This window comes from Macaca nemestrina, chromosome 19 (assembly GCF_043159975.1).
Source record: "Macaca nemestrina isolate mMacNem1 chromosome 19, mMacNem.hap1, whole genome shotgun sequence".
Taxonomy (NCBI): Eukaryota; Metazoa; Chordata; class Mammalia; order Primates; family Cercopithecidae; genus Macaca; species Macaca nemestrina.
In genome coordinates, this window is record NC_092143.1 from 5,740,616 (window position 1) to 5,759,578 (window position 18,963).

General features: G+C 45.6%; 1 protein-coding gene across 1 annotated transcript in view; it reads right to left on the reverse strand.

The window, feature by feature from the left end:
* Positions 1-42: 42 nt before the first annotated feature.
* Positions 43-18,963, reverse strand: part of LOC105489329 (carnosine dipeptidase 1) — a 47,522-nt gene continuing 28,601 nt past the window's right edge. The window contains exons 6-12 of the mRNA XM_011754070.3: positions 18,296-18,496; positions 14,464-14,548; positions 7,956-8,116; positions 6,661-6,825; positions 4,783-4,924; positions 1,360-1,507; positions 43-559 (exon numbers count right to left, since the gene is read on the reverse strand). Coding sequence (XP_011752372.1) covers positions 493-559; positions 1,360-1,507; positions 4,783-4,924; positions 6,661-6,825; positions 7,956-8,116; positions 14,464-14,548; positions 18,296-18,496 — 969 coding nt within the window. The 3' untranslated portion in view covers positions 43-492. The remainder of the gene's footprint in view (positions 560-1,359; positions 1,508-4,782; positions 4,925-6,660; positions 6,826-7,955; positions 8,117-14,463; positions 14,549-18,295; positions 18,497-18,963) is intronic.

Here is an 18,963-nt window from a genome sequence, read left to right on the forward strand (position 1 = left end):
CCTCTGAAAATGAATCCACGGGGAAATCATTGTAGTCAGTGGTGGAGACCAACATTTTTATTAATTAGATAAAAGGAAAGAGTGGTAAAGCAAAGGCGATCATTGGATGGAATGATTATGTGTCATGAGCACTTGAGGACCTAGAAAGCAAACCGGAGTGATTATGCCAATCAAATTGCAAGGTCAGAGACATGCTAAAAGATTAGAAGGAATCCAATCCTGGGGCTATTGCACGGAACTTGGGGAAATCAAGTTGCTGCAAGTCGCTGTGACTTGAGGAAGGTGTGCAGTGGGGGACCTTAAACCATTTCCAACATCTGTGCCTTTGAAATATTTTATTATTGATCCAGATATCCCAAGACATTTTAAATGGAAGGGAAAATGTACTATACTAGACCCAAATTCTCTGGATATTTAGATTCCATCCCTGTCTAAGGATGTGGGGGAGGTGAATCTGTCAGTGGATCACATCAGACTAGAAGGTTCTTGTGATTAATGCAGCTGGGCCATCTCCAAGAAAAAGGCAGCAAATAATTTGGTTCCCTCTATGTAGTTCCACCTAAGAAGAGGAAAAACAGAGAAATGTTGTTACAATTTCCATTCAAATGAAGGAGGAAAAGTATTCTGTCATTTAGACAGGAAGATTTGATGTTATAAATTCCATCTAAATTATTTAACATACTTCTGAGATCCCAGTATGAAAGGCACTTAGTAAGTTCCATGTGAAAAATGCATTATTATTATTAAGAAGATGAGAATCAGTCCTAGACTCAAATCTAAAAGTCAGTTTTCCTTGATTTCTTATCACCAACATGACATGGATATCAGGGTCGAACAATTTCTTGTTTCTCACTAGTCCAGGAGGCTTAAGAGATCTTGTAGTATCTGCCAGTAGTGCATAAAGCAAACATTCCTAAATGGCCTTTTTTGTTATGCACTTCACATTTGTGTTTCCTCGAAGTTCGGTGTTGAAGCCCTAACCCCTCAGTGTGTCTGTATTTGGAGACAGGGCCTGGAGGAGATGATAAAGGTTAAATGAGGTCAAAATGGGGGTCCTAATCCAGTGGGGCTGGTGCCCCTATAAAAAGGGAACGAGACACCAGGGCCACCTAACCCCACCATGTGAGCACAGGGACAGCCAGGAAGACAGCCGGCACCCACCAGGAACCAAATGGGCTGGCACCCGATCTAGGGCATCCAGGCTTCAGAACTGTGAGGAATCAATGTCTGTTGTTTAAGCCCCCAGTCTGTACAATTTTCCATTCTCACATAAATTGAACAGGAGGTCACCCATGTGTAGACCCGTGTGTGTGCAGTAAAGGAAGAAGAGAGAGGCACATTGCACAGGCACCAGCTGACCTGTTGATTTTCTCATTCTGTGAGTGTTCTCCATCATCAACAGCTCCCAGCGGAATTAGCACCACGCTCTTGTGGACAATCTCCTGGAACATTTTGGCAATTGGAATGGTGGATCCATCCCGGATCATATCTGGTTCTGTTCCAAACACTGAAACAGGAAAAGAAGGCATTTGAATAGGGTAAGGACAAGACCACCCCCAGTAAGCTCCTCAAGGGCAGTGCCTCCTTTACCTTCCTCTTTCTTTTTCCTTGTTAATCTTTCTTTGTTTTTACCATTAGATTTGGTGCCTGGGGTAAGGAAACCCCTTGATATCATGCAATTATATTCTAAGATAGACGCTAGAGTCAAGAAGAAAACTATGGATGTCTTCTTCACAATTACCTACTTCAAAAAAGATTTTAGAGCCAGGTGTGGTGGCTTACGCCTGTAATCCCAGCACTTTGGGAAGCTGAGGTGTGCGGATCACTTGAGGTCAGGAGTTTGAGACCAGCCTGGCCAACATGGTGAAACCCTGTCTCTACTAAAAATACAAAAATTAGTCGGGCATGCTGGCACATGCCTGTAATCCCAGCTACTCGGGAGGCTGAGGCAGGAGAATCGCTTGAACGTGGGACATGGAGGTTGCAATGAGCCGAGATCTTGCAACTGCACTCAGGCCCGGGTGACAGAGTGAGACTCTGTCTCTAAATAAATAAATAAATAAAATTGTAAATAAAACTTTTATTTTGAACTAATTTTAGAAAAGTTTAGCATTTAGAAAAGTTTAGCATTTAGAAAAGTTGCAAAAATAGTACAGAGAGAGCTCCCATCTATCTCTTACTCTGCTTTCCCTAATGTAAACGTCTTATGCAACTATTGCAAAATGATCAAAACAAGGAAACTGACAATGGTTCAATGTTGTTAACTCCACTCCAGACTTTCGATTTCACCAGTCTTTCCCTTTTTCCATTCCAGGATCTGATCCAGAATCCACACTGCTTTTTTATTATTGCTTCTTAGTTTCTTGTATGCTGTGGACGTTTCTCACTATTTCCTTGTCTTTCATGACCTTAACCATCTTGAAGCTTATCAGTTGGTAGTTTTGTAAAATATCCCTCATTCTGGGTTTGTCTGATGTTATCTTGTGATTGCAAGAGGTCATGCATGTTTGGCACAACACAAGACAATGTGCCTACCTTTATTGTTTCTTCATGCATTAAATATTATGAAGTGGGACTTCTTTGGATTTTTTGGTGACAGATATGCCAATAGCTGTACTATCACTCAAATATCACAATGTTTCTGGCAATTTTCAAAGTATTGCACAAAATAGTTTTAACTGCTATCCTAGGTTTTAGAAAGAGATTATTTCAAACCTTCTCGCTTAGAGGACATGCTGCCAGTGATGCAGTGGGATGAAAAATGAAACAAAGAAACCAGAGAGAACATGTCACCTCTTCTTTACTCACACAGCAAGATGTGATGGATGTGAATCGAAGTAATGTATCTTGTTAGTAGAACCAGTTTAGCACACAAACAGACCGAAAGGTGTCTTATACATTCCTGAAAGGCTATTTCAGATTTATTTATTGTTGTCAACTGGGGTATTTCAAACGCACACCTCTCTTCAGCTGCCATTACATTTCTTCAATCCTAAAGTTTACTGGCAAAATACCTGCTAAGGTTGGGGGCAGCAGGAATGGTGATGGAAAGAAGCATGGCTCCCTGTCATGGACTTGTTCCCTAGTTTTCCGTGTCTGTGTCCGTTGTACTGATAAGCCCAAGAGAGAGAGTTAGTGCTTCAAGGAGATCTAGGCTTCCCTTTCCGGCTTTGCCACCATTAGCCAATGTGGCCTCAGGTATCATCTGTAATAGGATGCCATAGGTCTACCAAAATGCATGCCACTGCTTTTCCACCTAGCTTTTGGAGAGACCTAGAACTCCTTGCTTTGGGAAGAGCCCCCATTCTGCTATTGTTGGCAGGGTCCCCCTCCTGGTGCAGAAGCCAAAGAGACTGGGTGTCCCTGCTCCCTGATGCACAACCAGCACCCAAGTACACGCCCTCTGCTCAGCCCAGCACATGGCTCTACCCAGGACCTTGAAATGCATGGAATTAAAACAGGCACCACCAAAGAAGTTCGAAATAGAGCTGTGCTGCCTTCTGGGGAAGCGATGTGGCATTGTGAAGAGACCACCGGCTTTAGGGTCAGACACACTGGAATTGGGTTTCTCGTGTGTTTTGCAATTGTATACAGCGAGCTCATCTCCAGGAGGCTCCTGTGGAATCTCCTTGGCCTGCCTGGGGCTGTGTCCTCCTGGGTAATGCCGTGCTTGCATCAGCAGGCAGTCCAGCCATGGCACTAGTGAGAACCAGACCATGCACTAGCTAAAAATTAAACACCCAAACCCATAGGAGCAAGGGTCCATGGTTAAAAATTCTCAGGGGAGACCTTGTGTCCATCCAACGTCCACGCAAAGGCAGTCAAGCTTACACATGCAGGATAGGTGTGGCTTTCCGGGGATGCCCTGCCTGCGAATAGTGGGTCTCCTTTTCAACTTCCTGCCTCACTCTGGCCCAAGGCCATTAAAGTTCCAGTCTCTTTGTGACCAGGAAGAGCAGATCCCTGCAGGCCAGCCCAGGGTCTGCTTATTCACTCCCCTAGAGTTTAGCTTCTTCATTTTCAATCCTAAAGGATTCCCTCTGATGTCGTACAAGCTAAGCTGTGTTTTTTTGTTTTTCGTTTTTGAGACAGGGTCTCACTCTGTCCCCTAGGCTGGAGTGCAGTGGCATGATCACAGTTTGCTGCAGCCTTAACCTCCTGGGCTCAAGCCATCCTTCTGCCTCAGCCTCCTGAGTAGCTGGCATTACAGGCGCATGCTACCACACCCAGCTAATTTCTATATTTTTTGTAGAGATGGGGGGGGGGTCTCACCATATTGCCCAGGCTGGTCTCGAACTCCTGAGCTCAAGTGATCCTCCTGCCTCTGCCTCCCAAACTGCTGGGATTATAAGATTGAGCCATCACACCTGGCCTAATCTGTGTTTTGAAAGGATGTTTTTACATGTTGGCCAACATTTCTATGAGTTTTGTATCAGGGGGTTTGAAGGTTTTCTAGTGCATCATTTTCCCCAAAATTCAGGTCTCCAGACTTCAATTTGAGCACAGGTTTTGCCACTTGTGAGCTGGGCACCCTTTGGCAAAATACTTCATGTCTGTAAACCTGCATTTATTCCTCTGTTAGATGGGGAAGGCCACTGGGAGGATGACTTGAGATGGCGTGTATAGCGTGCCCTGCACATGACATGCATTCAACAATGTCCTCTATATTAAAAGGAGAGTTGATTTCTGAGTTTTAAAAGTGTCTGCTTTACCCACGGTCCCACAGGTACCACCCCTGAGTCCCAGTGCAGATTGGCCAGTCAGAAGATCTTAAGGTCCCACCTGTTCTGATGGCTCTTTTTGCTGCGAGATACTGGGTGTCGTTAACATTTGCGATCCATGGGTGTAGTCCTAGAGTCATGGAAACAACCATCTTGTTGGAACTATTTCTTTTAGAGAACACATCTTCAAGATGCCGTGTCACCTAAAAGGTGACATTTTCAATAATAAGAGAAAGTGTCAGGTTATTCTCTCATACAGTTAATATAGTCTTCCATCAAGAAACTGATTAATACAGTTAATATAGTCTCTTCCATCAGGAAACCGAAGGCCCTAACCTGACACATGCAAGTGTTGTGATTTTTCCTTCACTCTGCCAAGAGGCGAGAGTGAGATCCTTCTTCAGTGCTGAGAGCAGGAAACCCTGGGCTGCACCCAGAGGGAGACTCTCCTCTATCCTCCTCCCCGCAATCCTGGCCCCAGCCCACCCCCTTCCAACCACAGTGTCTCACACACGGAGGTGCTGGAGCATTGCCTGTTGAAAGTGATGAAACCTAACACAGCAGGACTTCTCTTTTGAATCGTCCTCTTTTAGGACTCCTCAGTACCCTCTGAGTGATTTGGGAGCATTAAGCATTTGGAAATTTCCAAGACGTGGGAGCAACTCCGGGCTCAACTATGGAGGAGGCTCATTTCAGCCTCATTCTCTCCCCTCCTGCTCTTTTCTCATTGTTACTGTGGAGAGCCTCCCGGGAAGGTGCCATACTCAAACTTCTTCCATTAATTACCTCAACACACATTTACAGAACATGTGTCATGTCCCAGAGACTGTTCTAGGTGCTGCGGATACAGCTGTGAACAAGACAAGGAAGGCCCTGCCCTCATGGAGTTTATTATTTCATGAGAAAAAGGGGTAGCACCTCCAAAAAGAAGGAAGGGGAAGGAGGAAGGAGGGAAAGAGAAAAGGAAAGGGAAGGGAGGGAGAGGGGATAGAGAGGGAAGGGGATTGGGGAAAGGAGAAGGAAGGATGGAAGGAGGGCAGGAGTAAGGAACAGGAGGGAAGAAAAAGGAAAGGGGAGGAGAGGGAAGGGAAGGGAAGGGAAAAGGGAGGAAGGAGAGAGGGCAGGAGAGAGGCAGGGAAGGAAGGAAGGAGGGAGGGAGGGAAGGGAGGAGGGGAGGAGGCAGGGAGGGAGAAAGAGAGACTATTTTAGAATGTAATTAGTGCTAACAAGACAATAAAGAGGGATAATGGAATGGAGAAAGATGGTTGGGATGAGGTATTTCTTCAGTTCATTCATTCAAGAGTCTACTTTCTATTAAACTAACTTGAGGCAAATTGATGATTGGTTGGTAATTTGGACACGTAAATCCTTCCAGAAAACATTTTCCTTAAAATGGCTGCATCCAAAGTGTTAATTTCAGACATCATGAAGATCTAATGACTGAAGCCTGAGACCTTCTGCTTCTGTCCAAGCATAGGCAGGTCCCTACTCCATCTATGTGTAAACCAATCTTGCTTTTATATCTACCATCTAACTTTCAAATTTTCCTAGCATTCTAGCTTCAAATGGTTATTTACCTGACTGCTGTAGTTGCATATACTTGAGGAAAAAGATTGGGTTCTTTTTGTTTGTTTTTTTTAAGAGACAGTGTCTCGCTCTGTCACCCAGGCTGGAGTGCAGTGGTGCAATCATAGCTCACTGCAGCCTTGAATTCCTGAGCTCAAGGGATCCTCTAGCCTTGGCCTCTCAAATCCCTTGGCCAGGATTACAGGCACAAGTCACTGAAGTAGGCAATATTGGTTTCTTGACGTTTGTTCCACTCCTCTTGTATTAGAAAAAAATGATACTCCAATGGTAGCAACCTCACTGCTCACTAAGCAGTGATAAGCAGGATTAAGAAACCATGTTACTACGCAGAATGACAATAAGCATTTGTTACCTGTTTTTCCACCACAGACACATTCATGTGAGGGACTAGCCGGATGGAAAATTTTCCTGTAACTTGGCCAGGTATGACTGTTTTAGCTCCAGGCTCATCAAACGCGCCCTCGATCCCATGAATAGAAAGAGACGGGTACCTCCAGAGGTGCATTAGAATCTCCTCCTATATTAAAATAAAATTACCCAAAGCATGCTTAATTAGACCCCAGTGGAGCTGGGTTGCTTGTGTTACCACTGTCTGTCTCTCTGAGACACCATTCAGGACACGTTAACTGTCACCTTACTCAGCTGTGTCTGACGCAAGGACTTTTCCCTCAGGACACAAACTCTGCTGTCTTCAGATGCCTTCACGTACCCAAGATGCTCCCCACTGATGAGTGCCCCTCTTTGCCCAAGATTTGCAGTTTTCAGTGAACAAATGGCAAAGGGGTCCTTTCAGACAAGATCGGGCACGTTCAGGATGGAATGGCCATAGACAAACGGGCCCCTTCAGAAATGTGGGCTCAATTATAAATTTCTAACCTCAGTCATTACAATAATAACTTATGTAATGAAAGCATTTTCTTATTCAGAAGACATCAAAGAACTCTCCACATGTTTGAGCCAGTTATCTTTCTTCTTCTGGCCATCCTCGAGCTGGTCTGCAGGAAGACACCTGCTTCATAATAATTCACTCTACTGCTTCTTTTCAGCTTGCTTTTCCCCGTCGTGGCCCCTTCCCCAGGAACCAGCCCTGCTACCAAACACCTTGTCAGGCAAACATGCTGCCCAGAAAGAGGAGGAGGAGAAAAGCAAAAACAATTCTAAATTTGCCAGTAAGGAATGTTTTTGGCTTTGTGTTTTCTTAGTCCACTGAGGCAGTGATGTATTCACTTACAGATTAGACCCTAAGGCTCTTGGTTTTGTCTGGAAGAATGAACAGTTACAGGTCTTGGAGCTGGAATCATCTCAGACTTTTCTTGGTCTTTGAAAAGGTAAGAAGTCCAGCTCACCGGCTGAAGGCTGGCGTGGGATTTAGGTTAATAAACAGCTTTGGAAAACATGGCTGGGAAATGGGTAACTGCTTGTAGTTAAATGCCAGAAGCCAGTGCCCATTAGACACCAGTGAAAAAGGACTGGTTGATCCAGCCCACAGGGAAGTGGCTGTGGACATCAAAAATCTGCCTAGGAATTCACATCTGCTTTGGATTCTAAGATATGCAGATTAGCACCAGACAACGATTTAGACAGCGGGCAAATATGATCTACTAGCCTCATGCCTCTTCCAGCTTATCCATCAGTCTGTGGTCATACCTTAGTATCGAACAGAAATTTCTCAACCCGGCTGCTATTCCGGTATTCTTCCAGGTCTAGATGGATGGCTTTGTATGTATTTATTTCCTCTTCTGTAAGAGGAGCCACTTCATCATAGATTCCAGGGACCAGGATATGACCCGATGAGTCTACCAGGCTACCTACAAAACACACACAGCAAACAAAGCCAGGTAGAAAGGGGTGTGCCCATGCTGTGGTCCTGGAGCCACAGACTGTGGGAGGACTCTTCAGGGCTGCAGCAGGCCTCGTGACTCTCTGGGTCCCCATGGCCAAAGCCATTGGCAGCAACTCCATCCAAGAAGTGACTGTCAGAGAAAGGAGCTGGTCACCAGGTTCACGCAGCTGGAATCAGCCCTGCTTTAGTGTTCACCTTGTCAAAGGTGAGGCTGAAAACACCTGGGCCCACAACCAGTGAGTCTGGAGCAAGTTACCTCCATCACGTTCACGTTCTCAGCTATGCCTTTTATACATAAACAAGGTTTGTTTTTTAGTTTTACCTTATGCTGATTTAAAAAGTAATACATGTTCACTATGAAACATTTAAAATACATGCTGGGTGCGGTGGCTCACATCTGTACTCCCACCACTTTGGAAGGTCAAAGCAAGTGGATTGCTTGAGCCCAGGAGTTCCCAACCAGCCTGGGCAACATGGCAAGACCCCGTCTCTACAAAAAATACAAAAACTAGTGGGGCATGGTGGCACATGCCTGTGGTCCCAGCTACTTGGGAAGCTAAGGTGGGAGGATCACTTGAGCCCAGGAAGTTGAGGGTGCAGTGAGTAATGATCACATCACTGCACTCCAGCCTGGGAGATAAAGTCAGACCCTATCTCAAAAAAGAAATAATATGGCTGGGAGCGGTGGCTCACACCTGTAATCCCAGCACTTTGGGAGCCCGAGGAGGGCAGAACACAAGGTCAGGAGATCAAAACCATTCTGGCTAACATGGTGAAACCCTGTTTCTACTAAAAATACAGAAAATTAGCAGGGCATTGTGGCACGCACCTGTAGTTCCAGCTACTGGGGAGGCTAAGGCAGGAGAATCACTTGAACCCAGGAGGCAGAGGTTGCAGTAAGCCCAGATCACACCACTGCACTCCCGCCTGGGTGACAGAGTGAGACGCCATCTCAGAACACACACACACACACACACACACATACATGTATACACACCTACGTACATACATACCTGACAAACCAAAAATTGTTGTCATTTCTTCTCAACTTCTCTTCCCCTACACGCATGCACACAGACACACACACACACACACACACACAAAATATAATAAACACTCATTTTTAATTAAAAGCTTTATACCCTTCAGGTCTACTCTATGAGATACCATCATGACCACAAAATCCTCTATATACACTAGTATGCTCTTCATGAAACAGTTTAGGGATCAATACAAGTGGAAAAAACCATCACTAAATACCCAGAAGAGCAGCAGATGTTGAAGTTCAGTAAATGCTGCCCACTCTCTGGAGAAAGTGCTTATCAAAGGCAAAATGCAGCCAGGAAGTAGACCGATATACATGACACAAAAATGTCTCCAGGGCAGCTCAGTGAGTCCCCACTGATAATGCAATCATGACATCTTCCCTTGAGGGTATGTCCCTAAACTTCTGCTGACAGTCTTCCATGTAAGGACAGAGTTGCAGAGTCGTGCTTTCTAAGCACGCCTGTACCTCACTAGTAAAACAATCCAAGCCTCTGTTCTTGGCATCATTTTAAATTACAACTTTATTCTCTTAGCATACAAGTAGCCTTCCCTACTGCTGGACTGGGAGAAGGAAGAGTAAGAGGATTTCCTTATTTACTTTTTCTTTCTTTCCTTCCTTCCTTCCTTCCTTCCTTCTCTTTCTCTTTCTTTCTTTCTTCCTTCCTTCCTTGTGTAAACACAAGCATCCTCTTAGCAGTTCCTTCCTTCTTCCTTTCTCTTTCTTTTTTTTTTTCTTTCTTTCTTTCTTTCTTTCTTTCTTTCTTTCTTTCTTTCTTTCTTCTTCCTTCCTTCCTTCTTCTTTCCTTTCCTTTCCTTTTCCTTCCTTCCTTCTTTCCTTCCTTTCCTTTTCCTTCCTTCCTTCTTTCCTTTCTTTGTTCTTTCCCTCCCTCCCTCCCTCCCTTTCCTTCCCTTCTTTTCCTTCCTTTCTTCCTTTTCTTTCTCTCTTTCTTTCTTTCCTTTTTTTGAGACAGAGCTTGCTCTGCCACCCAGGCTGGAGTGCAGTGGCATGATCATGGCCACTGTACCTGGCCTTCCTTTCCCTTTTAATTTGCTTGCAGAGAATTCTGATTAGAGAGCTGTGGATGGCCAGGCGTGGTGGCTCAAGCCTGTAATCCTAGCACTTTGGGAGGCCGAGACGGGCGGATCACGAGGTCAGGAGATCGAGACCATCCTGGCTAAAACGGTGAAACCCCATCTCTACTAAAAAATACAAAAAACTAGCCGGGTGAGGCGGCGGGCGCCTGTAGTCCCAGCTACTCGGGAGGCTGAGGCAGGAGAATGGCCTGAACCCGGGAGGCGGAGCTTGCAGTGAGCTGAGATCCGGCCACTGCGCTCCAGCCTGGGGGACAGAGCAAGACTCCGTCTCAAAAAAAAAAAAAAAAAAGAGAGCTGTGGAGTGCGGCTCAGTCACTTTGGCCCTGCCTGAAACACCATCACAGGGAAAGGGGAGCCATTGATATCTGTGCTACTCAGAAATAATGCTGCTTCACAGATCCCATTTTCCATATTTCTTTGCCCTAGTTCTTTAATATTGAAAGCATTTGAATGAAAATATTATGCTTAAGAGCGTGTTCCCTCCCATCCTGTTCATTTTCCTCTTGCAATCATGACGTGATGTCATTTCTGCAGTTACCACAGCCGTCTTGGCAAGTGCAGGGAAGGCAGAAAGTGCCTTTGAAAACTGCCCACAGGAAACAGAATCCTGCATGCCCACCCAGCAGCCATCTTGGATTTGAACATTTTAAATAACATCATTTGGTGCTTATAAAAATGCCTTTGGTGCAATGGCCTTTTCTGTTTTATGGCTTTTAGGGAAATGCAAAGAGTAGGAAAGTGTCTGCAAAGGGAAACCACAGAAGGTTAGAGTTCCATTTGTAAACACAAGTATCCTCTTAGCAGCTTCTGCGTCCCCTGCACACTAAGCCCCTTTTCAGACAGGGAACTAACTTGGTTTTGCTTTGTACCCTAGTGGAGGTTGTCACGCACTAGTGTTTATTGTCTGTTCATGATCACAGCACAGACAGAGAGGTTAGGAGGCTTGCATGAGGCAAGGGCTGCCCATGGATTCCCACATCCTGACTAGTGTGTATGGCTGATTGTCAGCCTGCAGGAGTGGACAGAGCTGAGCCGACTCTCACTTGACATCAGGGGGCCCTGGGAGTCCGGGCATCTCCACTACAGCCCAGCCTGTCAGCAAGCAAAATTCCTGCTTGTCATCTGATAAACACTAAAGCTCAACACTATGTCCTTATGTTTTTGTGCAAAACATATGAAAACCACATAGAGGACACAATCCAGAAATTACTGTGCTGTGGATTGATTATTTGATTTGTATCAAAAACTAAAGAAAGGCAAATCACGTTTTAAATTTCATTCATGACCCTGAGCCGACTCTTCCTTAGCAGAGCAATGTGCATTTGTGGGGCTGAATGGAATCCTATGCCTGGCTGAAGCCACACAGCCTGGAGATGCCATGCAACAGTCATGCTTGTGGGAAAAGCAAAATGTGCTGCTAAAGATTTCAGATGCAGTTCCTAGGGAGAAAACATTCATTCTGGTAAAACAGAAATTAACCTCCACTCCCCAAAATCGTGAGTTGTGTACTATCTGATTCTTCTGGAAACCATTTAAACTCTTCAAAGGAAAATGGCTGGGTGTATTCTGTCTGAATTGTCAAGCATGGGAAATATCATCCAAGAGCTATATTTCAGGAAAACTAGAAGGCCATAGAAGAATAGATAGATAGATAGATAGATAGATAGATAGATAGATAGATAGATAGTTGGATGGATGGATGAATGGATGGATGGATGGATAGATGATAGATAATGGATGAATGGATAGATGGATGGATGGATAGATAGATAATAGATGGATGGATGGCTAGATGGATGGATGGATAGAAAGATGATAGATGGGCCGGGCGCGGTGGCTCAAGCCTGTAATCCCAGCACTTTGGGAGGCCGAGACGGGCGGATCACGAGGTCAGGAGATCGAGACCATCCTGGCTAACACGGTGAAACCCCGTCTCTGCTAAAAAATACAAAAAACTAGCCGGGCGCGGTGGCGGGCGCCTGTAGTCCCAACTACTCGGGAGGCTGAGGCAGGAGAATGGCGTGAACCCGGGAGGTGGAGCTTGCAGTGAGCTGAGATCCGGCCACTGCACTCCAGCCTGGGCGACAGAGCCAGACTCTGTCTCAAAAAAAAAAAAAAAAAAAAAAAAAAAAAAAAAAAAAAAAGATGATAGATGGATAAATGGATGAATGGATGGATGGATGGATAGAAAAATGATAGATGGATAGATAATAAATGGATGGATGGATAGATAGATAGTTGGGTAGATGGACAGATAGATGATAGGTAGATGGATAGATAGATAATGGATGGACAGATGGATAGAAAGATGATAGATGGATAGATAATGGATGGATGGGTGGATGGATGGATAGTTGGATGGATGGATAGAAAGATGATAGATTGATAGATAATAGACGGATGGATGGATAGCTAGATAGATGGTAGAAATATAGGTAAATTTCATTATTCACTTTGGGAGAATGAAAAAGAAAGCTGTGCAACTAAAAATGATGCTGAAGACCTTAAGAAGATTCTCCCAACACCTGGGCCATCTGGGCTGATTGTACCATGGCCTGGACTACTGAGGCCAAGGGAGTAAATGCTTTCTGGCAATTTGTCTGCTCAAAAGGGGCACATTATTAAACTTTTTTTTTTTTTTTTTGCTTTTTCTATTTCTTTCTTTTTTTGATAAAGGGTCTCGTTCTGTCACCCAGGCTGCAGTACAGTGGCATGATTATCTCAGCTCACTGCAGCCTCCACCTCCTGGGCTCAAGCAATCTTCCTGCCTCAGTCCCTTAAGTAGCTGGGACTACAGGCCTACACCATCATGCCTGGCTAATTTTTGTATTTTTTGTACAGACAGGGTTTCACCATGTTGCCCAGGCTGGTCTTGAAGTCCTGAGTTCAAGCAATCCACCCACCTTGGCCTCCCAAAGTGCTGGGATTGCAGGCATGAGCCACCATGCCTGGCCATGTTATGAAATTTGCATAAAGGAGCTATACCTGTCAAGTGGAGCACAGCGAGGTTTTGCAGAGTCTAAAGCATAGGTAATGTGTGAACCTCTTTTTTAAAAGGACACCGAATTATGAATATAAAATGATGAGTGTCCCTGCCAGGACTGTGGAAGGAGCTCCGTAAGTGAGGCCCCTGGAGTTTAAACTTCCTTAGCTTCCCTGGGAACCCACCATGGGCAGCCCTGATGCCTAGAAGAGCTGTAGGTGAATTGAGCCTGGGCAAACAGGCTCCCCGAGAAAAACACACAACTCCCTACTGCACACACCAGCAATCCATGGGAAATCAAGGACAGCACCAGGACAATCGGGGAACTCGTCAGTGTTGCTGTGCCACTCAGGGCCACAGCAACCTTGGAAAATGAAGCCAAGTGGTGCTGACGTATTTGACACCATTTCTGGAGTCAGGCCAGGGCAGGCCATTACTCACTGAAGGACATGCTGCATTCCAGCCACCATGACAAGTGCTCTGCACACATCACCTTTTTGCATCCTAAAAGCAATACTAGGTAAATAGAAGATTGTGCCCCTTTACAAATGAGAAACCGAAGACTAGAGAACTCAAGTAACTCGCCAAGGTCACGCAGGTGGTCTGTGGCAGAGCGAGGACACAACTAGTCATCCACACGCAGAACCCACATGCTACAAGGTGTGGGTTGGTCTGCGGAAGGGCCAGTCTGTCGTGAAAAATGAGATGCTCTTGAGAAAGTGGGGGAAGGGCCTCATCTGGTGTGTCACTTAGTTCTTTTTCCTTTTGATCATCCCTTTGTTGATTTATCTTCAGTCAAAAAGTCATGCCAGGTCTACCGAAGTTGAACTTGTGGTTCAACTGGCTTGGGAATACCACACCCAACCCGGCCCAGCATTCTAGGAGCAGCAGTAAGGGAGTCAGGGTGGCCTCTTAGTCTTTTGTATCCTTTGAGTCTCTGCCCTCTTGTCCTTGAGTATGGCTGGATGTGTCACAATGTCCAATAAAAGAAAACGGAGGAACTGAAGAAGAGTTTTGCAGACTTACTTAAAAGAGGAGGGAACAGTTAGCCAAGGGGAGGAAAATCTAAGCATCTACACGCTTGTTCAGAGCTGGTTCAGAAAGCAAGGAGAGGCACATAGAATCAAGTAGAACTGTCTTTTAGTTGATCCCTGATGCTTAAAAAGTGAAACAAAACAAGGCATTACCGAGAAGAGCAACCAGATCAGCCATTGGTTCATGAAGGATGCCACCAAAGGTTCCCGAGTGAAAATCCTGGTCTCTGCATTTCACCTGTAGAGTAGATAAAAGGCAAGAGATATACTTCCTGCCTTGGTTGCTTTAGTGGAAGCATTTCACGTGGTGAAATACATATCTGCATGTGTCCCTCAGAACTCAGGTAGGTGACCTCCAGACCTGACTTCACTTTCCGTGTTTCTCAGTCATGGGGACTGGAGTTCCTACCCGCTGTCCATTGCTTCATTCCCACCATCTCCTGAATACCCTGAAGCTGACTCATTCCCCAGCTTTTCCACCAACTTTATTCTAGCCAAGATCACGAGGCTCTCCTTGGCCAAATGATTGACGTTTACACAGCTGTCTTCCTTTTGGTTTCATCCAATATTGTTGATCACTCCTTTTTCTGGAAAAATTCTCTTGCCTTGGTTTCTGAGAAGCTTTCTTCTCTTTCTTCTTTTCTTGCCTGCAGGACAATTCTATTGATATCTCCTGTAATAACATCTTTTCTTCCTCCCACCTCTAAAGCTTAATACTTGGCTCATCCTTCCTCTACATGAGCTTCAAGAGCTCACAGGATAGCATTTATGTATACAGCACCCTTGACATAAGAGTGACTCCACCTTAGAAAAAGACTCCATCTTACATTTCCTAAGGCACTTTGCCAACAGGGACTAGGTGTTCTGCCTGATCAATAAAGACTGCATCCAGCTGGATAAGGATATAACCAAACACGTTCTTCCACTATTGGTTCTCATCAGAGGACTTGGCAGTCATAAAACAACCAGGACGTCAGCAGTTCAAAACTTAACAGACACGGTCCTGCTGTCACTTGTGCTAAGAACCCAGCATCTGCCACCAAAGGTTCTGCCCAAATCAAAGGCTCTTCCTTACAAGACCACTGGACCACCCGAGCCAGGCCAGGATTTCTTTTTGTCTATGTCACACTCCCTGGACTGGTTCATTAACCTGTTTTCCTATCCCTTTTCTTTTCTTTTATTAAATTATTTATTATTTATTTATTTTTTTTTTTTTTTGAGACAGAGTCTTGTTCTGTGACCCAGGCAGGAGTGCAGTGACACAATCTCAGCTCACTGCAACCTCCGCCTCCCAGCTTCAAGTGATTCTTCTGCCTCAGCCTCCCGAGTAGGTGGGACTACAGGTGCACGCCACCATGCCCAGTTAATTTTTTTGTAATTTTTTAGTAGAGACAGGGTTTCACCATGTTGGGCAGGCTGGTCTTGAACTGCTGACCTCAGATGATCCACCTTCCTCAGCCTCGCAAAGTGCTAGGATTACAGCCGTGAGCCACTGTGCCCAGCTCCTTCTCTCTTGATGGTAAGTGTTACTTTGTTTGTTATGGAATATTCAGTCTATAACATTCACATATTGGCTAGGTATATAACGATGTATGCTTTACAATATCGACTGCCTTGTGGAGTAGCTTGGGCCTGTGTGCCTGCAGCTCTGACTCCTGAGTGAATGGGAGGCACTAAGGAGAATTGCCTCCTTGGAAACTGCATGGAGCCTGTGGCTTTTATTATTGAGATAGCATCAGTAAAAGCCTGACATTGTGGAAAGACACAAACATGTGTGGAACTGGTTATCTCTGACCATGCGGTGCTCACGATAATTTAAGGGCAGGGATACTATTAACACCTCCATGCCCTTAAATGTTCATCCCTGGAGGTCTGACCTACTACATAAACACCAGACCTAAAACTCTGGGGTGCTTACAGTGCATTCCACTCGAGCATGCTTCCAGTTTCTGAAACTCAGGAGATCTAGACCCGAACCCAACCACTTCTGCTATTACTTCCTACCAGCATGATTTCTCCTATGTACGCCATATCCAATCAATTACCAATTTCTACAGGTTGGGCTTTTTTGAAGTTGATTCTTCAGTTCATTCCCTCCCATCCTTCCAGCCCAGCTGGTCTTTATGGTGTTCCACTCCATCTTCAATGTAGTAACAGAGCAATCTTTGGTTTATTCACTTTAGCATTAAGACTTTCAGTTCACTAGGCAATAATGCTAGCTAAATTACTCTGGAGTATGAACGGTCTTACTTCGAAACCTTGAGCTGGCTGTCTCACATCCTGATGACAGCTCTCCTCCTCCTCTCTTGTAACTTTGCTGTACCACCTGTTCTCGGTCTTCATCAAGACGTCAGTCCCTTGACCCTTCCAAGATGTTCCACGTTGCCCTCCTGCATTTGTGTTTTCTCCTGTTCAACCTGAATACCACCATTGATCACCTCAGCCCTTCTGCTCAACACCTTGATGAGCTCTTCCTTACTTTCTCCACCACAACCCTCTGGAGTAACCTCAACCCCAGGGCCAGTCTGCCCCTGCGAGGCCTTCTCTGTCCCTGGCCACTGAGCATGCTGCAGAAGCCATCAATTTGCATGGATAGATGACTCCAGACTTTAACATTGCCTGGCCCTTCTTCATCCTCCCATCCCTTCTCTTCCCCCTGTCCCAAAGTGACCACTTCAAGCCATCACTTCACTGCAGATACACTCACTTCCTGCTAAACAGAAAAAAATTGAGGCTAAGAGGGAAGAAACGCTAGGACTTGGAGCTCTCTACCTACTCAAGGCCCTCACAAAAGAGGTTACTTCCCTCCCATGGGTCTGGAGCTCGCCCCCTCCCACCTCCTCAGAGCCTTTGTTCTCAAAAATCCTCCCCCTCCCTCCCAGGTCTCCAACTGCTGCCTCTGTCGATTGCCTCCCAAGGATTTCCTCCAGCCATCATCCCAGCTCTGTCCCACTTTTCACAGCCATGTTTCCTGAAAGCGGGTTCTAGAGAACAGTCCCTGCTTCCTGTTTTCTCTGTCACTCCCACATCTCTTTAGTGTCTGTATCTCACTAGAAGTAAACTTCCTGAGGGCAGAGACTATTTTATTCAGTTCTGTACCCCTGGGACTTAGCATCCTCCTATCTGACAAATAGAAGGCACTCACTGTTTTTCAAATGCATAGCCATGTGTTTCCGTGTATGTGCTCACATCGGAATCTCAAAACTGCCTAGGGATTGGATAGAGCATGGATTATCAGCCTACACATTGCTATATGAGAAAACAGACTGAAATGACGAAATAATTAGCTATTTACCCGGGAGGGACTTTCTAAGTCTTACGCATTATCACAGGTTGCCTGTATTACTAGAAAAAGAGAAAAGGGGAAGGAAACTGACTATGCATCAAACCTGAACTAAAGGCTGCATGTAATGACACAGCCATCCTGGGAGGGGGCGTTATTGTGCCATCTTTCAAGGTGGGAAACCAAGGCTCAAGGTGAAGCCACCTGCACAAGGCTGGGCACGGTAGAAGCTAGGATTCAGATACTGGCCTCGGGCGACACCAATGCTCCTTCTCCTTCCCTGTAACCACAGCACTTAGATTTCCTGCCACTGCGGCCAGCAGGCCCACGCCGGGAGCAGGACACAGCAGTTGCCCCTGCATTGATCAGGCAGTCTGCTTACCTCCCTGTGGCTGCCATACCTGCCTGCAAATCCCATGGCCAGAGTTTCCAAGCTTTGCTTTGTGAGTCACAAACCCCTGTGAATCCCCTCTCCAGAACAAGGTACATAGCCACATCCACTCCAAGTGTCAGGGGGTTCATGACCTCCCCAAACCCCAAGACCTCTGCACCCACCCCACCTCCCCTAAGGCTGTGTGTCCCAAGTAAGGCCTCTGCCCTCAGGAAAGCTTTCTTTCTTCCTCTCCAAGATCCCAGAATGGACTGGCGCTCCCATTCACAACCCCCACAGGCCTCCATCCACGCACTGCTCTCTGTGGATACCTCCACCGTGAAGTAGCTGTTCCCCCGGGTTCCGTAAGTGATTGCTGGCTTCCTTTGGCTGATCCACAGGTTATCTGAAATTACGATGTAGTCCACACCAGAGAAGAATCGGTTCTTTTCTTTTTCCACAAGTTCCTCCAGGGCAACAGAGCCAGCCTCTTCCATCCCCTCAATGATGAATTTGATATTCACAGGAAGATCCTAAGTAACAACAGAAGAAAAAAATCGCACAAGTTGCCTGCTGTGGTTTGGCTGTGTCTCCACCAAGTCTCAACTTGAATTGTATCTCCCAGAATTCCCACATGTTGTGGAGGGACTCAGGGGGACGTAATTGAATCATGGGGGCCAGTCTTTCCTGTGCTATTCTCGTGATAGTAAGTCTCACGAGATCTGATGGGTTTATCAGGCATTTCAGCTTTTGCTTCTTCCTCATTTTCTCTTGCTGCCGCCATGTAAGAAATGACCTTCACCTCCCGCCATGATTCTGAGGCGTCCCCAGCCATGTGGAACTGTAAGTCCAATTAAACCTTCCCACTCTCAGGTATGTCTTTATCAGCAGCGTGAAAACAGACTACTACATTGCCCATTCACCTTTGAAGATCCACTATTTGTTTGCATATAACATAAACACATGAAATTATTATTTACATTCAATGTATGAATGTGCA